At 37.4% G+C, this 27,708-nt stretch overlaps 1 protein-coding gene across 8 annotated transcripts in view; it reads left to right on the top strand.

Moving 5' to 3' along the window:
• fat1a (FAT atypical cadherin 1a) overlaps positions 1-27,708 on the top strand; it is a 256,473-nt gene that overhangs the window by 159,975 nt on the left and 68,790 nt on the right. For all 8 annotated transcript variants that reach the window (XR_011353525.1, XM_069924528.1, XM_069924529.1 and 5 more), the window contains exons 12-26: positions 930-1,083; positions 1,443-1,676; positions 6,276-6,665; positions 6,814-7,028; positions 8,599-8,736; positions 9,338-9,481; positions 11,913-12,110; positions 13,732-14,533; positions 15,361-15,492; positions 15,661-15,818; positions 17,619-18,081; positions 22,405-22,558; positions 24,002-24,112; positions 24,203-24,831; positions 27,224-27,361. Coding sequence is in view for 7 of the 8 variants with exons in the window: in XM_069924528.1 (XP_069780629.1) it covers positions 930-1,083; positions 1,443-1,676; positions 6,276-6,665; positions 6,814-7,028; positions 8,599-8,736; positions 9,338-9,481; positions 11,913-12,110; positions 13,732-14,533; positions 15,361-15,492; positions 15,661-15,818; positions 17,619-18,081; positions 22,405-22,558; positions 24,002-24,112; positions 24,203-24,831; positions 27,224-27,361 (4,060 nt within the window). In the remaining variant the exon portion in view is untranslated. The remainder of the gene's footprint in view (positions 1-929; positions 1,084-1,442; positions 1,677-6,275; positions 6,666-6,813; positions 7,029-8,598; positions 8,737-9,337; positions 9,482-11,912; positions 12,111-13,731; positions 14,534-15,360; positions 15,493-15,660; positions 15,819-17,618; positions 18,082-22,404; positions 22,559-24,001; positions 24,113-24,202; positions 24,832-27,223; positions 27,362-27,708) is intronic.

Raw genomic sequence — 27,708 nt, 5'->3', positions numbered from 1 at the left:
AATGAGTTGCCATCGGATATGGTGAATGCGGACTCAATCTTGTGTTTTAAAAATAAATTGGATAGATATTAGGATGGGAGAGGTCTGGAAGGGATTTAGCGAAAAAATGGTCAGCACAGACTAGAAGGTCCAAAATGGCCTGTTTGCTGCGCTGTAGCGTTCTGTGGTTCTAATTAATTGATATATGTATGCTACTCTTATAACTGCATCCACTTCTAAATACTCAATTATAAATTTTTGTTCCAATGTTTGAATAGAAATCCCCAAATGCTAAATAAATTTATGTTGAGTAATTTATCATCTCAACAGCACAGGACAGTATCATTGCTGCCAAAGCTCCAAACTATGCTGATTAAGATTTCTTAATCAATTGACGCTACAAATTCATAAAATTATCACAAATTCTATAACTTTAAAGAGTGAATGTGCACCTTATGTTTCCCATGTTTCGGTCCCATTGATCCACATCTTCAGCATGCTTTTTTTTGGGCAGAGTAATGGAAGACAATAAGAGCTTCAATGACTTAGGATTTTGCACCAAGGTATCAGTGATGAAGGCTTAGTAGTAAATGAAGAAATGCAGCCGAATAAAGATATGCATGGGAGAATTAAACAATGAAAAATACATTTGGAGCCATTTGAAATGTTCATAGTTAATGATGGATCTATAAAAATCGTATTTAGAGAGACTCTTTAAAATCTATAATTACCACTTTTTTTTTAGATAGATTTGTACGTAGTAGTATTTTTACATTAAGAGGTATTGGGAAATGACAGGTAGGTAGGTGGAGATGAACCTGTCATCAGATCAGCCATAACCTCATTGACTGGCAGAGCAGACTTGATGAGCTGGATGGCCTTCTCATCATTATGGGATGCATGGATGAAAAGTTGTGAAGACGTTTTATGTACTTTATTTTTCTTTTTAGACATTATACACTGAGACCATCACAGAGGATGTTCCTTCTGCCAAACTAATCCTTGTGGTTATGGCCGAAGATGCAGATATTCGCTCAAATGGAGAAATCACTTACACACTGCATGGAACTGGTGCAGAGAAATTCAGATTAGATTCTGTCACTGGTGAGAAAATACCAATGGTTTGGTAACCAAGAAAAATTATACTTTTATTTATTTTGTCTGTTTGACATTCTGATAGGATACAACAGTAGAGACTTTTTTCAAAATTTGCATTGATTTTTATTTAGTGAAAACCTCAGTATCCAGAAAATTGGTGAATTTATGGAGTGGAAAATCTAGGATATTTAAATTAAAAGTATAAACAAGGATATATATCATCAGATAACAAGATTATAAAATTAAATTTTTTTTGAGTGCTAAAACGTGTTGAAAGACAAATAAATGTCAAATATTAATATCAGCAAAAACTTTTAATTGAATGATTACTTCTGTAATTAACTTGTAATTTACTTAAATATTAGGTGAATTGAAAACGTTAGCTCCACTTGATCGTGAGCAGCAAGCAGTTTATAATCTGTTTGTCAAAGCTAATGATGGAGGAGGCCGTTTCTGCCAGGCTGATATTGTTATTGCACTGGAAGATGTGAATGATAATGCACCAGTGTTTTCATCCGACCAGTACACTGTATCTGTCTTTGAAAATACCGCCAATAAAACACTGCTGACAAGAATTCAAGCCACTGATCCAGATGCAGGTATGATTAAGACCAGTGATCGTAAACTGTGAATCTTATTGCAGCACAGTCCTCTGAGATTAAGAATCTTTTTAAACATTGTACCCAGATGTACAATGAATATATCTATGCAATGTTTGTGTCTGTGTCTGGATTGTAGGCGGTGTAAGTTCCAGAGGGAACTGTTTGTTCTGATAGAATACTAACCGATTGTTAGCAATCAGTTTGTTACTGATGAATAGATATTGACTCCTGCTATAATGATTAAAGGGAGTGTGTAAGGATAATAATGGACCAGATTATATTAATTTTTTTTATTTCTGAGTAGTGCATAACATTATGCAATTTTCCACATTACAGGCATGTCAAAATAACATAGCTTTCACTCAATATATGTAATAGAGAGGAAGTGAGCCATGATTAGAAAAGGCCTTGTCAGGACTCACTTGTGATCTTGAATTTTTCATTCACATTTAGCTATCACACCTCAGGATGATAAACATGATCTTTGATGGGAGCAACATAAACTGTACCATGTCAAAACAAAAATTAACTTTTGAAGATAGGCAGCATAGGTTTGACTTGTGCTTAGTTTAGAGGGCTGAGGAGATGTGATTTGCATGTATTCATAGAACAGTACAGCAGGGAATTGTCCTTTTAGCACATAATGTCAGTGCAGACCAAGAGGCCCAATTAAATGCATGTCCATTCATATTCTCTCCACTCCCTGTTCAGAGCTACAAGAGAGATGTTGAAAAACAATTGTCAAAAAGTTATTTCTTCAGGCTCGTTTCAGCCTAACAAAATTAAGCCAAACAAGAGTGAAATTACATAATGAGGTCGTAGAATTGTGAATTTTCCCACTTTTTAAAAAAAAAATTAGATATGGCTTTGGGGAGTTGAATCAAAGGCAGGTAGCTTGGGTTGTAGGAGTGATCAGTCGTGATATCATTCAATAGGCAACTAATTGAATATCTCAATAGATTATTGCTTATATGCTAAGTTGCTTCAAAGTGACTGGATGGTAAATTTTTTAATACCTGTTTGTTAATGGGATACTGTCATTGTCCTATTTAAACATACAATGTTTGAAGCAGACGCATGGAGTTGAAAAACCTTGCTCGTCCACTTCATTGCAGCTGTATCTCCAAAGGAATTACAGTAAGTGAAATGGATATGAGTGATGAAGAATATTGAGTTCTTGTCAGTGCGGATGCCTCTGTTAATAAAAAAGCCATCAAAATGGGCTGGTGCAGAAGCTTAGGAATCGAACTGAGTGCATTTAGGAGGGGGAAAGCCTACAAAGTCTGTCAGTTGTTAGCCAGACTGGCTGTTGTTATTGTCAATGGTGTCTATTAACAATTTTTTACTGTTTTATAATGCATTTCTGAAATTTGCATTGCTGTTGAGTAACAATTTAGCAAAGGAACCTTGAGTATGACTCTACAATTAGATTTTCTTACTAGCAATGATATTTTAGAGCAATTAGTGAAGACTTCAAACATAATACAATCCTGTGACTAAAACAGTCAGTGCTAAAGGAATAATCAATCCCAATAATAGTTCCAGAATAAACTGCTAAACATGTGGATTTTGCCCTGCTTTTATCCACAATGCCCTTTCAAAAAAAATGAAACTATTTCAGCAGTAGTCAATGTGTAACTTGAACACCTTAAAATAAATGTTGATAATAATTAGTGATTAATATACATCAAACAGTCCCTTAAGATTGTGGGACCTTGGGGTCCATATCCATACATCTCTCAAGGTCGCCATGCAGGTTGACAGGATTGTTAAGAAGGCCATTGGGCTTCATTAGTCAGGGGATTGAGTTCAAGAGTCGAGAGATCATTTCTAGGAAGGATGTGGAATATTTCCTGGATTGGAAAATAAGTCTTCTAAGGCAAAGTAAGCAGAACTTGTTCTTGCTCTTTAGAGCAAAGAAGGATGAGGTGTGACTTAACAGAGGTCTACGAGATTCTGAGAGGCATAGATAAGGCAGCCAACACCTTTTTTTCCCAGAGCAGGTATGGCAAACACTAGAGGACATCTCAACAAAGTGAAGGGAAGAATGTTTAGGGGAGACATCAGGGATGAAGTGTTTTTTTTTAAACATAGAGAGTTGTGGGTGTCTGGAATGCTTTACCAGGGATGCTGGTGGAGGCAAAAACATTAGGGGCGTTTAAAATACTCTGAGACTGGCACATGGATGGAAGAAAAAGAGGGTTATGAGTTAGGAAGAGTTTTGGTAGGAATCTGTAGGTTGGCACCCTACCAGCCAAAGTAAAATATCTCACTGTAATTTACATATTGACTAACCAGCCTTATTTGCTTTGATTTGGCATATGTTCAAAAATTTTTGCCATGGTTATTCTTGGAGATTAAAATTAGATGCTGGTCACTACCATTATTGAAGGATTATTTTGCAAAATATTATGTACTTTAAGTTTAAATTTAAATTTAAAAGAAAAAACTTTGAGGAAGAAATTATGAAAAGAAACATCAGTGTCACTGATTCTAATTTTACAATATGGGCCAATTCATTGACACACCATTCATTTGGGGTACTGTCCATACCCTAATTGTGTCATGTGTTGTCATTAAGGATCTGAGAGCTTGTGTATTGACCCTGCTTAAGTCTGTGGATCAGCTACAAAATGTCTAACTTGTATTTGATTTAGTGGAAGAGGGGTTTAGTGGAAGAGGGGTTTGAACAGGCTGCAATACTAATCATGTTCAAGCAGTCTGCTTGTATAGATTGGATAAAGACTAGGCCATTCAAAGGGAAGTGGGCCCACCTGGAAATAGAATTGTTGGCAACCTTTACAAAAAATGACGACAGCCTGTCCAGCACCAATCATCTTCAAGTTTCCTGCAACCCATTGCGAAACAAGTGAATAACATCAGTGAAGTACTTCAGAGAGTGCATTCTCAAATAAATTACTTTCCAAAGTAATAAAAACACCTAAAATAAAATTTTAGAGACTCAAAACAAGACTGAAAAGTTGGGGGTATTTTCTTAAAACGTAAAGGATGTTTTTTATTAATTTGTTATATTTCCAGTAATTTGAAACTGCATCGTTTTCTTCTGGATTTCTACATTTATGGATAATAGAAGCTACAAGTAAATATAATGTGTGATTAGCACCTCTTGTCCTTTAGATCCGTATCTATAACATGCAAACATCAGAAAAATCAAGTAGCGCATTGTACAATTTAAAATATTAGTCACATTTTGTGGCTTTGTGCGTGGTAGGTCATGTTTAACCAATCTTGTAGAGTTTTTTGAGGAAGTTACCTGGAAAAGGTGATGAAGGAAAAGCTGTGGATGTTGTCTACAAGGACTTTGACAAGGTACCACATGAGAGGTTAGTCAGGTATTCATGGTGAGGTATTAAACTGGATCCGCTATTGGCTATACGGGACAAGCCAGAGAGTGGTGGTGGATGATTGCTTCTCAGACTGGAGGTCTGTAATTAATGGTGTGCCTCGGGGATCAGGGCTGGGATGCTTGTTGTTTGTCATCTATATCAATGATTTGGATGATAATGTGGTAAATTGAATCATCAAATTTGCAGATGACACAAAGTGGAGATATTTTGGACAGCGAGGAAGGCTTTCAAAGCTTGCAGAGGGATCTGAACCAGCCTGAAAAATGGGCTAAAATATGACAGATAGAATTTAATGCAGACAAGTATGAGGTGTTGTATTTTGGAAGGACAAACCAAGATAGGACATGCATGGTAAATGGTCGGGCACTGACAAGTGTGATAGGACAGAGGGATCTGGGAATACAGATACATAATTCTTCAAAAGTGGCATCTTGGGTAGATAAGATTGAAAAGAGAGCTTTTGCAATATTAGACTTCATAAATCAAAGTAATGAGTATAGGAGTTGGGAAGTTATGCTAAAGAAATTGATGAGCCCAAATCTGGAGAAGTGTGTGCAGTTTTGGCCACCTAACTACAGGCAAGATATCAATAGGATTGAAAGAGTGCATATTTCAAGGATATTGCCTGGACTTCTGGAACTGAGTTACAGAGTAAGGTCAAGCAGGTTAGGACTTCATTCCCTTGAGCATGGAAAAATGAGAGGAGATTTGATTGAGGTATACAAAATTATGAGGGATATAGATAGAATAAATGCAAGTAGGCATTCACCACTGAGGTTAAGTGAGATGCAAACCAAAGGACATGGGTAAGCCTGAAAGGGGAAAAGTTTAGAGGGAATTTCTTCTCACAGTAGTGGGAGTGTGGAACAAGGTGCCAGCTGGTGTGGTGAATGCAGGCTCAATTTTAATATTTAAGAAAAATTTGTGCAGGTACATGAATGGGAAGTGTATGGAGAATTATAAACTGTGCAGGTCAGGGAGACTAGGCAAAATAATAGCTCGACACAGACCAGAAGGGCCAATGGGCCTGTTTTCTATGCTGCAATGGTTCTCAACAATTTTGTGCTTGGGCAGGATGGTTGTCTTCATTTTTTTAATTGACTTTATTTTTACTAAGGCAATAAAATTGTGTACTGGAAACATTGTTTTATTTCATGTTTAAGAGAGCTTTATTGTTGAGATAATGACATTGATTAAATCCTTTACCTTTCTAAATTTTACAACCTAGGCTTGAATCGTAAGGTGCTTTATTCACTTGCGGATTCTGCAGACGATCACTTCTCCATTGATGAATTGTCTGGAATTATTAGTCTGGAGAAACTATTAGATCGAGAACTCCAAGCTTCATATAGTCTTACTGTGAAGGCCACTGATCAAGGAGCTCTGAGAAAGCTGTCTTCTGTATGTACTGTACTGGTTTCTGTGCTGGACATCAATGACAACCCACCAGTATTTGAGCATAGGGAGTACTTAGCAACACTTCCTGAGAATATTCCTTTAGGAACTGAGGTACTTGAGGTATTTGCAGCCAGCAAGGACATTGAGGCCAATGGAGAGATTACTTATTCCATCATTAGTGGCAATGAATACGGGAAATTCAGCATTGATCCAAGAACAGGTACATTTTTATCTATATGATAAATTTGAAAATAATTCACTTCGTTTTAAAACATTGAATATAGCTGAGCATTCACTGTTAATTTCTGTGAGGTTGGTGCAATGTATTTTTTTTCTTTTCGGTTAATCTGTCATTTGATTTCCATTAGGTGCCATTTTTGTGCTCTCTAGTCTGGACTTTGAGACATCTCATGAATATTATTTGACAGTTGAAGTCACGGATGGTGGAACACCTTCACTTAATGATGTGGCAACAGTGAATATTAATGTGACAGATATCAATGACAACGCTCCTAAATTTAGTCACGGTGTATACATGGCAGTGATAAGTGAAGATGCTCCTCTGGGACAGCTGGTTGTTACAGTATGTTCAAACACTTTTCAGAGAAACCTTCTCCATTTCAACATTAAAGATTCTTCAGTAACTTAGAAGTTAACAAGAACTCAAAAAATAGACTTTTTTAAAGATGTAATTTAACATGCATTAAACAACAGTTGATTCCATTTCACCTCTGTTATTTAATTTTGATAAACCCCAAAAATGCATTCTTTATTTTTAAAAAAAGTTCAAATTTATTATCATCATATAATTGTAAAGTACAACTGGATGAAACCGTGTACTTCGGCCCTTGGTATAAAAAAAAAACATGCAAATACATAAACTGACATTGTACAAATATTTACAAGCGATTTACAGTATATGTAGTGCAGATATAAAATAAATATTGTTAAATAATAGTAGTAATTACACACTGGTCAGCAAGAACTTCCTGAGATGTATTTAGACTTTTATATTCGTTAATGCAACCTCCTCAGTATAAACTATAATAAAAAGAGAGAATACAGAGAAGAGTAGCCAGAGTGATTTCCATGGAGGGTCTCAAATGAACTAAATTCTTTATCCTGAGGTGGAGGTCTGAAGGAAGCCTGTTGGGGATGAAGTGAAAAGCAACATATCAATGATCAGAGGGGGCCAACAGTCATTCGTAAATATTGAACAGGATACAATTTGAGCAATGAAGCACTTCTGATCTCAGTTGCAGTATGAAGCAAGCTTTGTGAAATGATTGTGGTCTTGCTGTTATCTGCCATCATTTTACAGCATTGATGAATGAGAAATAAATTAAGGCAAGAGAAGTGACATCATTTTTAATCATCTGTCTAACTAAAATTGCTGAAAATAGTTGAACAGGTGGCAAAGGAGGGTAATTCATTATAGCTTAATTAATCATAAATTGTGGGTAGAGCAGGTCTAATTGTCTAACTGTTCCTGTTAGATAATTTTATATTCCAATCAACATATGCTTCAATTAAATGATGCAAATGTTTCCTGTCTAAGTGTAATGCACGTTGAATTATTTAATTTTTCAGTTGAAGTTCTGACACTAATATAGGAATGAAGTGATTGGCTTTTCTTTTTGTAAAAAAAAAAGTAGAATTTCCAGCACAGGGTGCCCATATATTGCATGTCCAAATCTCAAGTAATTTCCATGTTCTGGTGCGATGAGTGCCACATTTGGGTAATTTGTTACTAAATCTAACCCATGAGTTGTGACAGGCTCATAAGTCCGTAAGGTGAGTGTACATTTCATACTCTGATCAAATCCTGCAAGCATGATGTTGTATTTTATCTGTTTGTAAAATCTCTGGCTTCAAACAAATTGTTGGAAAGGAACCATTGGGTGCAGTGAAGGAGAGACAATAATGAAACATTATAATTCATTAGAAACTCTTTTTGTAAAAAAACTGCCAATCAGAAATAAAAACAGAAAAGTTGGGAACAGACAACAGGTCAGGCAGTATCTGTGGAGAGAGAAATGGTTAACATTTTAAGTCTGAGACCCTTTATGAAAGAGAGGTTAATAAGAAAACAGGGTACATTGAACATTTTACAATCATGTGATCCTAATCGTCATATATTTTTCTTCCTGTAGGTCATTGCAGATGATTCAGATGGCCCATCAAACAACCAAATCCATTATTCTATAATTAATGGCAATCAAGGAAGCCCATTTACCATTGATAATATCAAGGGGGAAATAAAAGTAGCACAACATTTGGATCGAGAAAAGGTGAGTACATTGGAAGTGTTTTTAGTAGATGATTAAATCTTACCTGGTCACTTTTTTTTCTTTCATAATTTTGAAGGTTCAAAGTAAGTTTTATTCAAAGTCATTAAATTTGAAACAATTTTTCATTTTACAGAAAGTACTAAAATACCATTATGTTAAAAGCAAAAGCACTTTTGAGTTGGAATGTAATGATATTTAATTTAGAGACACAGTGAAGTGATAGGCCCTTCTAGCTCATGAGCCCGCGCTGTCCAAATCCACAGATCAGATAACCATCCTAATCTATGAAATGTGGGAGGAAACCCAAGTGAATATGGGAAATATGTGCAAATTCCTTACAGCACTGGAGCCAAACCCGGATCACCAATACCGAACTAATATTGTTCTAACCACTGCACGAACCATGTCACTTCAAAAGGGTGTCCCAGCATTGTGCTGAGGGATTGTAATGGTTCATAAATGTCCCAGGCTGTGTTGTTTGTCTTTTAAATTATGGCTTGGAAGGAGGGGAAAGAAACCAAATGCTTGCTGTTTGCATGAAGATTATATTTATCGTTCGTCCATAAAGCTCTTTTTTATTCATTTTGTTCTCCTGGTGTAGATTTCTGGCTATACCCTGACAGTTCAAGCTTCGGATAATGGTTCTCCTTCTCAGTTCAACACAACCACAGTTAATATTGATGTAGCTGATGTTAATGATAATCCTCCTATATTCTCACAAGCAAACTATAGCATCATCATACAGGTAAGAGCAACAAATTTTTGTAGTAGGCCCCATTTTGCTCCTGATTTTTTTTTTAAGTTGATTAAGTTACAGCAGTTTGATCATGAATCAAATGTTTGCTTTCTGAATTGTAACTTTTTGAAGCCTAGATATTTTGATGAAGCATTTCAATTTGCTGTCCTTTTATTGATTTTTTTTTTATTCTTCAAAAAACAGTCAGTGAAATCAGAATTGTAAGAGAGTGCAGATGGAACTGTTAATTGGGCAGGTGGATTTACTCATTTGGTGGGGGGGGGGATGCGACTAGAAAAGTGTATAATTGAAAACTGAAAGGATATAGAGGTGTAGAGCAATAACGGGACATCGGACTGGATGTCCACAGATATTTTAAGGCTGGAAGAATGGATAAAAGTCCAAAAATGTCTGCCTGAAAGGGTGATAAAGACAGATTCCATTAGAAGTGGCTTGGAATGTGCACATCAAAAATTATGACGTACATCATTGCTTTAAATGGTGGAATTTGCAATTGGTGACTGTTCTTTGAATAACTTAGATCTTTGAATGACCTCTCTCCCAAGTAATAAATGTATGAACTCCTAGACCAACAAATGATTCATCAAGTCACTGCAATTCATTTGGAATTGCAGAAAATTTCTGTTCCTTTTTTGGAAAATTTTATTTAAAATATTTAACCATACGTGCATTCAAATATATTTCAAAATACAGATGTATAATGTATTTAATATCAAATACATTTTGATTATACCCCATGACCTCCTCCCCACCCCCACAGTCCCAAGAAAAGAAAGAATTGATAATACCCTATGACCCCCTCCCTACCCCCACAGTCCCCAGAAAAGAAAGAAAGAATTAAGTGTTAAGATAGGGGGAAAAAAGGGAGAAATGAAGAATGAGAATGGACTGCTGAAAGTGTTATATATCATCTGGTCTAAAATTCATACCTATTTTATTGTTAATTGGGTTCCACGCAGGTCTTAGAGGCTAACAAGAACATTTAGAAATCTAAAAAATTTAAAGTTTGATTTTTTTTTAATATATAGATACAGGCACCAAAATTGTAAAAATAAATCATATTTTTCCTGAAATTTTGTGTAATTTTCTCAAGGGGAACACAACTGTGCGTTTGCCCATTCCATCGTTCCAAACCCAGGTGTGAATCAGATTTCCAAGCAACTGCAATAAATTTTCTGGCGACTGCGAATGCAATTTTAGCAATTTCAATCTGGTATTTAGTTAATTTCAATTTAGGACTTGCCCCTATAATATTTGCTAATAAAAATAATTCTGGATTTTGCAGAAATTGGACTCCTGTAATTTGTTCTATGAAGAAAGTTCCTAATTTCAAGCAAGAAGTGTCTTACTTTATCAAAAGTCCATGTTGAATGTAAAAAAAAAAGTTCCTACCTCTTCAGCACATCTAAAACACTGATCTGATAAATCTGACTTCAATTTATTTGTCTGTGGAGTGAGATATAGCTGATGTAAAAAAAATTATACCAGTCTATATCTTACTGTATTAGTCACACAGTCTCTACATAAATAAGCCTAATTCTTCTCAAATGTTATCACATTTAAGTCTGATTACCATCTTTATCTAGATTTATGAATCCCCAGATTAGGGGTCCCCACTTGAGGTAAATGATAAATTGCCAAAATAGATTTCTTTGTATTTCCCTTTGTTATTAAGAGTCTCTACAGTACAGTTCCGATTATCCGAAATCGGATTCTCTGAAATTCTCATTTAACCAAATTTTTTCGGAGCCGAAATGACTGGGGATGTGGGGCTCCCGGCGGCGGCAGCAGCGGACCAAGGGGCGCTGGCAACATCGGACCTCAGGCCCCTGGCACCAACAGAGAGCTCAAGCACCCGGGCAGGAGAGGGACCCTCTGGCTCCCAGCTCAAGCAGGGCCTCGGTGGAGAGGTGTTGGTGATCAGCAGTTATTTTAATGGTTAAAAAGCCATACCTTGTTGTTTGTTATTGCATAAACATTGCTACAAGTGATTTGTTGTTGCTACTGGGCTGTTTTTTTTTTAAATAATGACCGGTCCTCCAAAAAAGAAATGTTTATCTGAAATGGCCCCAGTCCGACCATTTTGGATAATCTGAGTTGTGCTGTATACCACTACATTTGGTAAATACTTTGTTGGTCCAGAATATTTCTGTTCTGTGGGATGTGTCATTTGAATAATTGACCATTGGGATGTTCCTGAGTTGTTTTCCACAGCAGACAAAAAATCTTCTGCAGAATAAAATGTTCCCCTGATCAAATTGGAAGCATCAGATTTTGAGGCTATGGAGATGGATTGTATTTTTTAATGGGAATTTATGAATATTTACTTCATCTAGGATCCCCTTTTATAATTGATAACAATTGATTGCTATTGAAACCACACTGCCTTCCAGGATATAAATTGTATTTTTTTGGTTAGGAAAACAAACCTATTGGATCCAGTGTACTGCAGCTTCAAGTGATAGACAAGGATTCCTCACATAACGGCCCTCCGTTCACTTTTATGATCATTGGAGGAAATGATGGGAATGAATTTCAGATAAATCCACAAGGTTTGATCTTTTCATCTTCTCAACTCGACCACAAGATCAAAGATGTGTATCTGCTGCAGGTGAAGGTAAAGTATCCAATCCATGCAGTGTACAAAATAGTGAATGAAAAAGAAAGGGTTTGTTCTGAATGTAGGAATATGTTTTTGATTGCTTCCGTCCCATAATTGAATGTAAAGAACTGGCATACTATGGTTAGAGAGTTCCAGCCAACAGTCCACATAATTTTCCCTCCAATTCCTTTTGGGGAAATAATCATGCAGTTGAAATAACCTGGGCGCAGTGACCTCATTGTTAAGTTCCCAGTATTGAATCTCAGCTTGTATTGAGATGGAACAGGCTTTTCTCCACAGCCTGTGATAGTTGACAGAGAGGTTTGCTGTAAAGTTTTCCATTTCCTTCCTTAGTCCTCCCCTGTATCCCCAGTCTCCATTTTTCAATGGTCAAGAGGTCTCAGCCCTCAGGATGCAGCCACTGTCAATGAATTGCTGCCTGAGCAAGATATTGAAGGACGGCCACCGCTCGTGGATCTTCAGCACTATTCTGCCCCAGGAGTCACAACTATCAGAAAGAGATGACACATTGACAAATCAAAGAATTGCCCAGATTAAAAGAAGCTTCTCCTTTTCAAAAGAACCACAGATGTTTCCTCTCCAGAAGAAAAAAAATAATTGAAATGATAATTTGAAATTTTGCCTTTCAGCAATTGCTCCGCGCACTAGGCAATTAAACCATGTGATTTTGAATGGTGCTGCAAAACAGAGGAGTTCAAAATAATGTTAAATCCCCAACTGCACAGCTTTAGTGCTTTGAACTATTTTGTAATTTGGAATAATTATTCAGCACCAGTAATTTAATAGTCTTAACTGTAGGCTTCATTGACTGGAGGTTCAAATGTTAAAGCAAAAGTTTTTATTAAAAAAGAGGTAAAGAAGAAATTACTGGAATGTTTTTCAAATGCCGACAGCCCAACTAAAGTGTGCAGCATTTGAAAAGATACCAGTCATTCCCTGAATGATGTTTTCCGTCATTCCAGCCAGAAACAAAGGAGAAAATTGCCAGTGCTTTTCAAGGCCAAGCTCTAGTTGTTAGATGCTATTTGAACAATTTAATGCATGAATATGAAGCCAGGGAAAATAGCAGGCAACAGTGCTTCAGTTCCCCAGCATGATCAATGCATTCTACATTCATCTCGCACATGAGGTCACTGAGTCAGCAGCTCATGTCACAACAACCTCATGCACATTTGCACACATTGTCAACGTAACACGTCCGATTCACCTTCCTGAGATTGAACCCGCAGAAAAGGACTACCCCAGACAGAGTCCCAGGATGCATTTTGGAACCTGGCTGATGGGGGGGGGGTCTTTGAGGTTAGCGGCTGTTTTTTTAAGACATTGCCTCCTGTAGATATTCTCAAGGAAGTGAAGTCTGGTGCCTGTGATGTCACAGGCTGAGTTCACAACACTCTGGAGTTTATTCTTGAACTGAGAGTTGGTGTTATCTGTGAACCAGGTCTTCTCTGAAATTGAAATGAAAATGCCGCAGGAGATTAGCTAATTTTCAGGTTAAAGTATGCAATTAATGTAAATGCAAATATTCAAAAGCTTCAGCGTCAACTGCTTGAATATGAATGGAAAGGTACAAGAAACAGTTTATTCTTCAATGTTATTTATATTTGCTTTCTAGGTAACCGACAATGGGCGTCCTCCATTATCCTCATCAACATTCATAAAGCTTAAAATTATTGAAGAAAGCATTTATCCCCCTGCTATTCTTCCTCTGGAAATTCATATAACAACTGTTGGAGACGAGTACGCAGGAGGTGTCATTGGAAAGATTCATGCAACAGATCAGGATATTTATGATACTCTCAGATACAGCCTTGCCTCTGACATGGGAAATTTATTTGCTGTTTCCAGCAATGATGGCAAAATGATTGCACATAAGCTTTTGGATGTTGGACAATACATTCTTAACGTCACTGTCACTGATGGCCGGTTCACAACAGCTGCTGATGTAACTGTGCATGTTAAACAAGTAACAGAAAATCAAGTTAACCACTCTATTGCTATAAAATTTGCAAACATTACACCTGAAGAGTTTATCGGAGACTATTGGCGTAACTTCCAAAGAGCATTACGAAACATTCTTGGCATCAGAAGGCATGATATACATGTTGTTAGTCTGCAGCCTTCTGAGCCACCTTCAAATTTGGATGTGCTCTTGACGGTCAATAAAGCAAGCAATTCTTTCCATCAGTCTGAAGTTCTTTTCCATAAGCTAAATAACTCTCTAATGGACATGGAGGAAATGATGGGTGTCCGAATATTAAAAGTCATTCACAAACTTTGTGCTGGATTAGATTGCCCATTTCAATTTTGTGATGAGAAGATTACTATAGACAGTAATGCCATGTCAACACATACCACTGCAAGGCTGAGTTTTGTAACACCAAGGCACCATAGAACAGCTGTTTGCCTTTGTAAAGGTAAGAATCATTATTTTCAGTCTGCTTCATTACAGTAAAAATGTATCTGTTACAAAAATATAATAGGGAAATAATAATTTGCAAATTTAAAATGTTAAACATAATATTTTATTATACCACATATTCTTGTGTAATAGTCGATCTTGTGTTAAAGTCAACCTTTTTTTTTTGGCTCCAAAATCACATATTTTCTGTATATTTCCCCCCCCCCCCCTTATTTTTGGCCTCGACTGCCCGCCCATCTGAGCTCATGACCGCGAATCCTTGCCCCAGCAGCCCCTCCACCGGAGCTCCCGATGCCCAGATGGCAGATCCTCACCTCAGCCACCTGCCCATCTGAGCTTCCCATCCCCTCACTGCCTGCCCATCTAAGTCCTGACAACCTGACAACGAATCCTCACCCCGGCCTCCCACCCACCAGAACTCTGATGCCCCAACTACAGATCCTTGCCTCAGCCACCCGCCCATCTAAGCTCCCTTCCCACGACTGCCTGCTTATCCGAGCTCCCAACCTCATGACTGCCTGCCCATCTCGGCTCCCAAAACGCCCCGACCGCGGATCCTTGTCTCAGCCACCCAGCTCTGAGTTCCTGATGCCTTGAACGATGCAAATACTTACTACAATCTAAAGTATGACCTGTGTAAAAGTCCAGCACCCCCCCCCCCCCCCCCCAATTTGACCTGTAAAATTGGTCCAAAATCTCAACTTCTACACGCGTATATATGGTATTACAATGCAAATCTCTTTCATTAACTTGTTGAGGTGTGATCACTTGAACTCTACAGCAATACTTTATATGTTTTACATAAAATAATTTTGCTTCTAGGCAGCGAATGCCCCACCGTACATAAACTCTGTGAAAGTAATCTCTGTCCTGCTGATGCGGAATGTGTGCCTGATGTAAAAGAGGAAAGATATATGTGTTTATGCAGAAAAGGAAATCGGGGTCAATGCTCTGGTAAGAATTTATCCTATAATCTAAGTTAAAGGCTTTTTAAAATGATAACTTTACATCAGGCTTATACTGATAGTGAAAACATTCATTTCAGTGTTTGCATATTTATTCGCCGGCTTTATTTTTGAGTGCTCGAGACTGTTTCATATCCATGGTTTGCATTTTTTTTAGGTGGTACATCTCTGTCATTCAACGGTAATAGTTATGTGAAATATCGACTCTTGGAAAATGAAAATAAAGAAGAAATGAAACTTTCTCTGCGTTTACGGACTTATCATCCATATGCGTTTGTGATGTATGCCAGAGGAACAGACTACAGCATTCTGGAAGTAGGTGCATTTCTTAAAAATAGGACACAAATCTTTGCATTTGATTAAATTAAGTTGATGAGCAATTCTGTTAAAATCATAATCCTAAGAACTTGACATGGGCATCTTAACTGAGATATGCAAAATAATTGGTGTGGTTGGAATTTGCAGGATTTTATCATTAGAATGCTTGATGCATTAGATTTGCATTCTCATCTAATTCTGTAAAGAAAACCCACATTCTGTTGCACAAGAGCACAAAATGATAAGAAGCTGTGTATGCCTGGTTCCCCAAGCCTGTCCGACATTCGATATGATCAGGACTTGCATTCTCTTCTGTGCCAGTTCCATGTCACCCTTAATTTCCTGATTTTTCAAAAATTATCTACCTTTTCCTTGAATACCTTGAGTGATCTTACCTCCACAACCTTAACCCATGGTTTAACTCCAATTGATCTGTTTTCCTGCAATATCCCAAAGACAGGTGGGATGTGGATTATTTATTGTCCCAAGTGTGTTGATGAGTGATGGGAACATGAGAACATTAGGGATAGGTCATCTGGCCTGTCAGGTTGATCTAACAAGGAACATCTATAGCTGATGAGAATGTGAGGAAAGTAACTAGGATTAGTGTTGGAGTAGTGGGTGTTTCATGGTTAGTGAGGTCTTGTTGGTCAAAGAACCTGCTAATGTACTATGTAACTTTATGAATATGACTTTATTCCTCTAGGGCAGAGAATTCCAAAGATTCACCATCCTCTGTGACCAGCAATTCCTGTCCTGTATCCTGCATTTGAGATTCTATCAAGTGGAACCATCCCAATGTATTCTTCCCTACACCCCACCCCATCCGTGCCTCTTTAAAATTTTGTATGTTTCAGTAAGATCACTGCTCATTCTTCCAAATGTGAAAGAATACAAATTTAACTTTAGTTTGCTGTTCATGTTAGAGCAGCCTTCTCATCCCAGTAATTAGCTTTGTAAATCACTTTGGGACTCCTTCCAATGCTACAATATCCTCACATCGTGGCCTGAAATAATATTCAAGGTATAACCTCACCAACAACCCTTTATAGTTGTAAATAAAAAGTCTTCATTATAAGGAGTTTGAAATTTTGAAATAAAGCCCATTATATACCATTTGCCTTAATACCTATTTGTATTTGCCTACTCACTTTAGTGTTTCACACACAAGAAGGCGTAGATCCCAGTGTACTCCACTCATTTTCAATCTCTTCCCAGTTGGATGATAATTTGCCTTTTTTTTTCTCCCTCTTATGAAAATTCATGGAGCACCATTTCCTACGTTATATCCCATTGTCTCAATTTTGCTTCACTTACTCAATTTAACTGTTACTCAGTCCAAATGTCTGCATTGGAGCATGCTCTCTGGCCTATTTACATGTCGTCCGCTAACTTGGATGCTTTAAACTGTTCGCTCTTCTAAATCATCAGTTTAGACACTCAGTAAATGATTACATCTTTCCAGTCTGGATAAGACCCGTTTCTTCAGAATCTATTGGCTATGATTACCAATCTTCAATCCATATCAGTTCACTTTCCCAGTGCCATGAGATCTTAATCTTGATGTACTATGTAAACCTAATTAAATTAGGTTAATATAGTACATCGCATTATATACTAGATATACTTAATACGTATCTTCTCATATTTAGTTTTAGTTATATTGTTGGAACTAATCTATAATTATTCCCGTGCTTTATAATCATAGGCTTGATGATTTGGATTATTGTAAGTTAATATTTACCAGTATCAGTATTTTAATGTAAATTTACATGATTTGATACTCAATACTTGCAGATTAACAATGGAAGGTTGCAATACAAGTTTGACTGTGGCAGTGGTCCAGGAACTGTATCCGTACAGAGTATTCAAGTCAATGATGGTGAATGGCATTCCGTTTCATTGGAAGTTGATGGAAATTATGCAAGATTAGTACTGGACAGAGTCCATACAGCAGCTGGTACTGCACCAGGCACCCTGAGAACATTGAACTTGGACAATTTCTTGTATTTTGGTGGCCAAATCCGACAACAGCACACAGAACACAGTAGAAACACGCAGGTCAGAAATGGTTTCAGAGGCTGTCTGGAATCAGTTACGCTGAATGGGAAAGAGCTACCTTTGAACAGTAAGCCGAGAGTCCATGCTGTCATGGAAGAATCTGTTGAAATATCTTCTGGTTGTTCATTAATGCTTCCAGAAGGTTGCTCAAGCAGTCCATGTCTGAACAGTGGCACATGCTCTTCTCTTCCCAATGGAGGTGAGTGGATCATTTACCATGTGAAGATGATTACAGTGGCCAGTGCTTTTAACCTTGTGCTTAACTGCTGTTTGGCATTGAAAGTGGTCATCAAACAGTTTTCATTTAATGGTTGCCTACTGAACATACATTAATGCATTAACAATGAGCAAAGTAAAAACCTTGTATGAATTGCTCATACAGGCCTACATAAAACTCTTCAATCATTTCGGAATAAGAGGGCTATCAAACTGACTATTGAATCTCCCAATCTGGTATAAAATTTGTGGCAAATATTCAGTTGCTTGAGGAAAAATTGTGAAGAAATGTCACTGATCTCGAGCAAAGTTCTGTTTTCATTTTTTTTACCGTTAACTTTTCCCTTGAAAGTTTGTGCTTCATTTGCCATGCTCTGCAGAATTTTTCCAACTCTGCTTGCAATTATTCCACTGAACTATAAAATCACACTTTTAATCTACTCTAATACTTAATGCTGCTTGGATTTTTCTTTCAATTTTAAATGGGGCCTCTCTAAAACACTCCTACAGGTTCAAAAAACCAGGACTTCACTGTTTGAGAAACAAACGCTGTAGTCCTGGATTCTGTTTTTGGATCCATTGTGGTCAAATAGTCATTGGAATTTGTGAACTGGAGTTATCATTTTCTGTTAGGATTAAAAGTATTGATATCTCACAAATGAGATGCCCTTGGAACTTTGTGGGAGTGGTATCCCCTCAGGTTCTTTTAATTCTTACCTTTGTATTTGTGTCTGAATATTCTAGATCCTCCTTTAAAAGCCACCCTTAAATTCTAAAATTTTGTTGAAGCCTTCATGGTGCGAAGATGTTTGTAATATATTTTATTCGGTAGTATGCAATAGTGTCATTGATTTTTTTTTTAAAAAACCACATTGTGACACAATGTAATTTCATGAATATACAAATTTACATTTTCTTATGACTTTCAATGCTTCTCTGAGATTGTTTAAATTTTAACGTTCTGAGAAGTGAAGGTTCTCAAGCACAATAATCCATTAAGAAAATAAAGGTTTGCTTTATTATGTTTAATTGCAATCCTTAAATAATTAATATAACAATATCTCCCTTATATTTTGTCGTATAAGTTGAGTCGTGAAAGCCAAAAAATCTCTCAAAAATTGGGGGTCAAATTATACGCCGGATATACTTTTGAGACTTTAAATTCAGCTCAAAATCCAATCCTTGCCGATCTGGTGTACAAGTTGACCTTGACAAACCAAAAAATAACCTGACTGAAACAGATTTTCATTGAGATTTTTATTGAAACAACACAATTAGCACCCTTCAAAATCACTCTCGCCATCATCATCTGAAGCAAAGATGACAGTAAGCACATCCATACTCTCACTGTTTAAACAGTCATCAGTCTGTATCTGATGAGGCCGTTTCAACTTCGCCATCAGTGTCCCACAATAAATCTTCCGTGCCATCAATTACACAAGAGATACTGCACTTTTTAAATGATTTTATCACAGTCCCTAATTTACTTTGTCCCATGCCTTGAGCACGAAGTTACAAAGGCCATCAAGTGATACAGCATGCATTGCCCCGCCTTTTGTAAATGATTTTTCTGCACTGGACATCCATATGTTCCATTTCTCGCACTTATGGTCTTTTGAATAGCTTGTTCAAGCAGTCATCGAGCGGTTGCAATATAGACATCAAACCACCCGGGACGACTGCTATGTAAACATTATGTAATGCTAATCTTTTAGTGTTCTCCGTTAAGTGGCCATAAAACATATCCCAGACCAGCAAACTCTATTCCTTGCATAAAGCCCCCTGGCCACCGACTCCATAGTTTTACACCATTTTCAACAAGAAAATGTACAAAAATAACTGGAAGGAATTTCGTTTTCAGTTTAATTTTGTGTTTGAAGATTAACTTCATCTCATCAGCCATCCTCGATAACACCACGGTAAACCTGGTCTTATCATGGCCTGTACTTCTGGTTTGCACACTTTTAACAGCTTTCCATTCCACTGTTCTATTGCCTGTTGTCAAAATTCATGGGGGCTTTGTCCATGTTTCCGATATTTACCAATGCAAACTGGTATTTCTGCCGGTTCTGTTATTAATTGGTGAAAACTTACAGCTTTATGATTAAGTTCTTTTGGTAGTTTCTGTGTTAATTTTTATTTTTTGGCATACCACCAAAATGATACCCGTTCATAAAACGGTTGCACCAGCCTATTATAGCCTCAAAATCACCACTGAGGTCTGGTACGACTTTGCCCACTGCAGTGCAAATGTTCTTATTTAATTTCGAGAGACTATGTAGCAATCTTGCCTCTGTTCACGTAACCATTCTGCAATGTGATTTTCCAATTCTGGCCAACGAGTGATTCCTCTTGTCAACGAACAATCTCTTACCAACTTCTCATAAACATCAAATTTTCTTGCAGCAGCGCGGTTGTTGGTTTTCTTGACCATTTCTATCACTTTCAAATTAAAACTCACTTCATATTTTTGTCGTGTGCTCCGTTGTGTCAATGGACCCTCAAGGACAGCCAACACCCAGCAGATTAATCTGCTTGATCTTTGAGGGTTGATCTATACGCCGGTCGACGGCCCATCTCAGGCTTCGGGGGTCAACATATGCTGGTCAACGCGCCAGCTCAGGTACCCAGAAAATGGGGGTCAACTTGTAGGCTGAATATCCCATAAAACCCTTAAAATAAAACTGAAAAATGGGGGTCAACTTGTATGCTAAAATATACAGTATTTACTCTGTATTAGACAAGTGAATTATCTTTTGACCTCTACTAATATAGGACATGGATTACTTATTGCCTCGTGATATCTAGAATGTTTGTATATACTTCATTGATGAGCATTCTAATGATGGTACATGTTATTAGCATTACATAGTCATACCGTTTTCATTGAGGGATAACATGATTAGGTGAGGAATAAAAATAGTGGAGATTCTACCATCGTAACATCAACTTTTCTGTTTACGGAGGACTGCTATTTTTGTTTAGAACTATAGAAAGGATTAAACTTAAGGAGTTATAGACTTTGTATGTGTGTGTCAGTTATTTCAAGAGTAATTCTGGTGTCAGTCTAAAGACTATCCATGATTTACGTGTGCTTAGAGTTTAAACCATTTAAAAACGCACACAAATCATGGATAGTCAGCACAAATTTAAGGGAAGGGCATGGCTGAGAAATTGGAATTCTAGAAAAAGTAATCAGGACTAAAATCCACATGATGTGATCAAAACTGTGAAAGCCAAGGGGATCCAAGCAAAAGCAGCATTACAACAAAAATGAATAAAAACAGTAGTGATCAATGAATATAGTGATGACCAAAGGTGTTTTAAGTCGATTTTTGGTATGTTTCAATAATTTAAATTTAAATATGGGGAATGATTAAGAAGGTCACACATAATATAAAAATGTAACGTGTTATATAAGAAATTAAAAAGCTAGAATTTGGGGGGGAAAAACTGAAGTGGAAATTATCTGATTGGCATAGCAAATGCAAATCGACCTGGGAATAATCTTGGTGACTCTTTGGGTAGAATGAGAAAGAATAGAACTCAGGATACTGAGAAATGCAGAAAAAGACAGGGGGATATCGGTGTGCATGTTTGCATCTTGAAATTAACTTGGAAGGTGATAAGGTTGTTGTGAAAACATACAGCATTAGATGTATCATGAGAAAAATAATAGAATACCAGAGGAAACAAGCTATTGTATAAATGTCAAATTAGGCCACTGTTAGAATACTGTGTATGCATTTAATTGCTTTGAAAGCTGGGGATGATCCTGAATTGATTTATAAGAGTTTTAGTTATGAAGACACAATTAGTCGTTGTTTTCCTTGGAGAAAAATGGAAAATTAGTTAAGCTGCATGTAATTGAGAAACTTGAACATGAGGAATAATGAAGAGGTAATTAAGTATGGGGCATGAATTAAGGTGATGGAGGTTATAAACTCACCATGTGTAAGTATTTGCCGCAGCATTTATTAATATGCATTTTAAAAACTATTGCATTGAGATTTAATGTACCATGGTTTGCAAGGGCAACAGGTAGAGATAGGAAGTGGGATTAATCTCAGTCGCTTGGTTGGCTCAGATGCAATGACCCAAGTGATGGCCACCTGTACAGTTAATGCTTGTAAGAGATGATGGACACAAATACCTAATCTTTAGGTATGCATTTACTAATTATTAATTTTATCAAAGATGGCAATTCTGCTAGTTCGTTTCTTGTTGTAATTTTAGTTTTAGTAGTTGTGCTAATTCCTTAATTGGTAATAATCATTTCATTTTATGTAAACTTCCATTTTTGCAGACTACTTCTGTAAATGCACTTCTCTGTTTACGGGCATTCATTGCGAGATTGGTGTCAGCCCTTGTGCTTCTAACCCATGTCTATATGGTGGAACTTGTATTCCAGTGAACAATAATTATATCTGCCAGTGTAGAGGACAATATACAGGATTAAGGTTAGTTTCTTTGCCATATTATATCCCAGACTGAATTTTAATAGAAATTCTATTTAAAAATATCTTGTTAAATTGAAAATCTGGAAGCTCTTTCCATCTTTTCCTTACATTTACTGGATTTGCAAGTTTGAAGGATAGTATAATTATTTTTACTTTCATAATTTGTATATATAAATGATGTCACAAACCTATTTTTGGTAATGTTCTGGCATGGTTTGGCTTTCTTATGTTTTAAATATGGTCTGAATTGTCCTACTATTGTCAAATTCAGGTAATATGGAATATTTGAGTTTTTTTTCTTAATTTTTTGCTCTTTCCAGCAAACTGTTTCTTCTTGAGAAACACCATGCTTTTAATTACTGCTGCAGGTAATCTTTTTCGTCCAGTGGCAATGAAATATATAACAATGGTGCTCATTCTTGTTGATGGACTTAATTATTTAACCATCATGATTGGTTTTGGACAAAACCCACAAGATCCAAGGCAGTAGTGACCAACCCTCCTCATGCTACCCCTCATGCTTTGCCTTCTGCAACATTGCCATAGATAGTTCCAATTTGTTTGATCGTAGGTTTTCAAATAGCACCTTATTGTTAATTTCCAGTAATGTTGAATGAAATGGTGCATATTTGATATTTTAGCAACACGCTCAGTTTATGGAGATAATTTTTTTCTGTACATTGTTAGCAATATATAAATTAATCGTTTCTAAATAGTACAGTGGCACTACTCTTCTTTGTAATGGTAGAATCTTCCATTTTTGAGATTGGAAAGTAAAATTTGATCCCACAAAAGCTACCATTTTAAATGAGGTTGATTGAGCGAACAGAGCCATCAACTTTAAGCCACTGTAAATAGTAAATTTTGCATCCCCACCTTGGCTATCTTCCTTATTTTCAATTTGTTCATTGCATGAAACAAGTGCAAAGTAACGCAGGAGTTTGCAGAAAATGGCGAGCCTAGTCAATCACACGCGCAGACTTTTCATCCTTTGAAGACGTCAACATGAGACATTGCCTTAGCCAACCTCTTAAAGGATCTTAATCACCCTGGTCACAATCTCTTCTCATTGCTACCTTCAGACAGAAGATGCAAAAGTCCCACAGCTCTAGATTCAAAATTTTTTTTTCTAACAACTATCAGGCTCTTAAACTCCCCATGCTCCTGTAATGCAAATCATAAATTACTCTGGGTCTACCTAATAATCTGTCGGCACTTTTTTTTTCCCTTGTGAATATTAATTTTCTAACCTTTTATACTTATTGTCTCTTTCTTGGTATGTTGTGGCAATTTAATTTGTACTACTGTGTTTGGTGTATGTTTTTTTCTTCTCTTCTTTTCTTTGGCTTGGCTTCGCGGACGAAGATTTATGGAGGGGGTAAAAAGTATGTACTGTGTTTGTATATGACAGAAAATTCTCATTTGAAACTACATCGATTTCAGGTGTGAAGTGGGTCCATACTGCAAAGACAATCCTTGTAAAAATAATGGCAACTGTATCGATAGTCTTGATGGCCCTGTGTGTGAATGTGAAGCAGGCTATCGTGGAGAGAGGTTTGTATTTCCCATATCTGCACCTTTATATAAATGTAATATCTTTTTACTATTTCTCCCAAAAAACATCTTATTTATTTAATTCCCTAGGTGCTTGGCTGATGTTGATGAATGTCATGAGAGCCCTTGCCTTAACAAAGGCCAATGTGTAAACACGTATGGATCCTTCAACTGCAATTGCAGCCATGGCTTTGTTGGAAATCTTTGTGCTGATACTGTGGTTAACAAATATGTATCTACACCATGGAATATTGGTTTAGAAGAAGTTATTGGAATTATTGTCTTCGTAGCAACCATATTCATCCTCGTTTTATTCTTTGTCTTCTTCCGTAAGAAGATTTGTAAAAAGAAACTTCATAATGATGCTACTGAAAAGCGCATTGGACCGACCACTTCATTCTTGCAGAAGAACTACTTTGATTCTAAAATAAATAAAACAATCTATTCAGACATTCCACCACAGGTGCCTGTTCGACCAATCTCATATACTCCAAGTATTCCAAGTGACTCCAGAAACAACCTAGATCGAAATTCTTTTGAAGGATCAGCTATACCAGAGCATCCAGAGTTCAGTACCTTCAATCCAGACTCTATGCATGGACACCGGAAAACTGTGGCCGTTTGCAGTGTTGCTCCAAACCTACCTCCTCCTCCTCCATCTAATTCTCCATCAGATTGTGATTCCATACAAAAACCCAGTTGGGACTATGATTATGATGGTAAATAACTTCCTTGTTTTTTTTTGTAGATTTTAAATCCATTATTTTGTTTCCCTCTTTCTCTGTCTCACTTTGAGCTCCACCATATGCATAGCCTGGCAAGCAGGTAGGATACTGAAAGGCCTTTTTGATAGCAATAATTTAATAAAGCATTTCTCTTATTTGCTTGTTTATGAAGGAAACTCAGCAAAGACGAATATAAACTGCCTTTACAGACAATGGTGATTTTGCAGTAACCAAATATGAGTCTTATAGTGGGCATTGACTTTTCATAGGGTAATTTATAGTATTTGCAGAGTTTAGATCTTCCATCTGCATCTATGGTTATTGGCCAAATCCATAATTAAGGACTACATAATTTATTAACCGCTATAGAAAATGCTATGAAATATAAGAGACCTTTTTGATCCAGTTAGTCCAGCAGAACTACTTACTAAAACAAATCGGTAATATTGCATTATGAGAAAACAAACTGAAATTGCAGAGGTGGATAGGGGAGATCTGATGATTTTGCTTTTTATGGAGCCATTTCTATGATGTGGAGACAGAGGAAGAAAATATAGGGTTGTATAAAAGCTGTGGTGCTGATTAAAATTCCTTTATAATGCAGAAAATGTAATATGACACAAAATTTCCTACTGTAGACAGAGCCACCATTTTTATTGCCATGCGCCCTTTACAGTAAGAGAAAAAGAGTATCAAAAGAGAGTCCCTTCTGAGACACAGAGTGTTCGTGGATTCACCTCCATTGCTCTCACAGCCTCTGCAACTGTACAGACTCCTGTTCGATCAATTGGCAACCCAGGCTCCAGTTCCATAGCTCCAACACCATCAGGAAGCCTTTGGCACCTGAGGCCCTTCAGGAGTGTTTCTTGCACTCAGCACCCTCACAAATCCTAGTTTCATGAGTTCCTTGACCACAAGTTGCTGACCAGCTGCAGCTTGTGTGGGTCCTTCAGCGACTGAGCACCTCGCCGGCTCACCGCTGTGGTCACCGTCCTGTAAGGTCGTTTGCTCTGCTTCTCCTTCTCAGCCAAGGGGTTGGGGGAAAGAATTATGCCCATTTCTTGAGACCTGTGCTGGTCCACTGCTCCCCCAGAATCTGCAACCCCTCATGAGCCCTGCTGAGTGCAGGCATTGCCATCTTGGGACACAGATTTTAATAAAGAACATCTGTACTGATCCACTAGCATTAGGATCAGGCGGGTGTTCCCTGCAGATCAGCGCTGTGACTCCACTTCCCACTCTCCTAGGTACACTCCAGCAGCACACCAAATCAGAGCTATTATTGAGTCCTGAAATCTGTCACTACGTTTGGTTTCTCCAGTGTAGAGAAGGTCACGTATATATCAAATGCATTACAGTAGATCAGTGGAAGAGCAAATGAACTGTTGCTTTTACCTGAATGGCCTATTTTGGGCCCCTTAAATGGTGGAAAGAGATGAGGTGAAAGTCCAGTAGTTGCATGAGTGAGTCCTGTGTAACAATATTTTCCCATTTCTGATATTCAGCATCTTCACTTCTGTGGGTTTCAATTAGCAGCATTCTGGAGCATTCTGTCTGCCTTCTGTGTTGTGGTTCTTGCATGAAAAATACTGTCCATAGAAACTATTTGATACACTACTTGTGGGCGACATGGTTAGCATACCGGTTAGCGCAATGCTATTACACCACCAGCGACCAGGTTTGAATCAGGCTATATCTGTAAGAGTCTGTACGTTCTCCTCGTGTCTGGGTTGATTTCCTCTAGGTGTTCCTGTTTCCTCTCACCTTTGTTTAAAAATAATTGTACTGGACTTGTGGTTAATTGGGGTATTTGGGACACAGGCTCGTGGGCCAGAAGGGCCTGTTACTATGCTGTATGTCTCTTTTGTTTCTCTTTCTCCTATTGTTAGCAGTGCCAGGCAATGCTCATGGTTTACAGCAGACAAAAGTTTTAAGTCTGTCACACGTATTATTATATGACAATAAAAAGAACCTTTGAATCTTTCAATTAAATTGGTTTTTTTAGACCTACAGTACAGTAGCAGGCCATTTCGGCCTTCAAGCCGTGCTGCCCAATTCCACCCAATTAACTTATAATCCCTGGTACTTTTCAAGGTGGGAGAAAACCGGAACGCCCCAGAGAAAACCCAAGCAGAAATGAGGAGAATGTACCAACTCCTTACAGACGGTTCAGGGTTCAAACCCCAGTCCCAATTGCTGGTGCCGTAACACCATTTCGCTGAGGGCTATGCCAACTGTGCAACCCTTTATAAGTAAAAATTAAAATCAAATACAATTTTCAATTTTGGGTTTCTAATTCCATGCACTAATGGTGCCTTTTAAGCACAAGTGCCTTTTTAGGTTATCATATTTTAAAAGAGCTTGTATTCATTTTGTTCACTTACAGCAAAAGTTGTGGATCTTGAACCCTGCCCACCAAAAAAAGCTCTTGACGATAGTGCTTGCCATTCTTTCAACACGCGGGGAAGCATTTCAGAAGTCCAGTCTCTTAGTTCTTTCCAGTCTGAATCGTGTGATGATAATGGTAAGAATTCCATGCATCAAAGCTGAGTTCCTTTACTTATCTGTTTCTTTTAGAGGACAGTAAATGAATATCATTTATAAAACCTTCCAAAGACTGACTGGAAGACCAAGTTGACATTTCCCTGAAATTAATAGGTGTGTTCATTGGCTGTTCCATTATAACTAACAGTACATCCACTAAAATCGAAGTATTGCAAACTGAAAATAAAACATCAACTGTATTTAGTGAGTGACTATATAAACTGATGTAATGTAGCTATAAAATGTTGATGGGCTGTGTATTAAGCACTGTCCAAAATAAGTTAGAATTAATATTAATGGTCTGTTTTGATATGGCTGTATTGAGAG

The sequence above is a fragment of the Narcine bancroftii genome, chromosome 3 (genome assembly GCF_036971445.1).
Source record: "Narcine bancroftii isolate sNarBan1 chromosome 3, sNarBan1.hap1, whole genome shotgun sequence".
NCBI classification, from domain to species: Eukaryota; Metazoa; Chordata; class Chondrichthyes; order Torpediniformes; family Narcinidae; genus Narcine; species Narcine bancroftii.
This window is presented reverse-complemented; position numbering and strand designations above follow the sequence as displayed.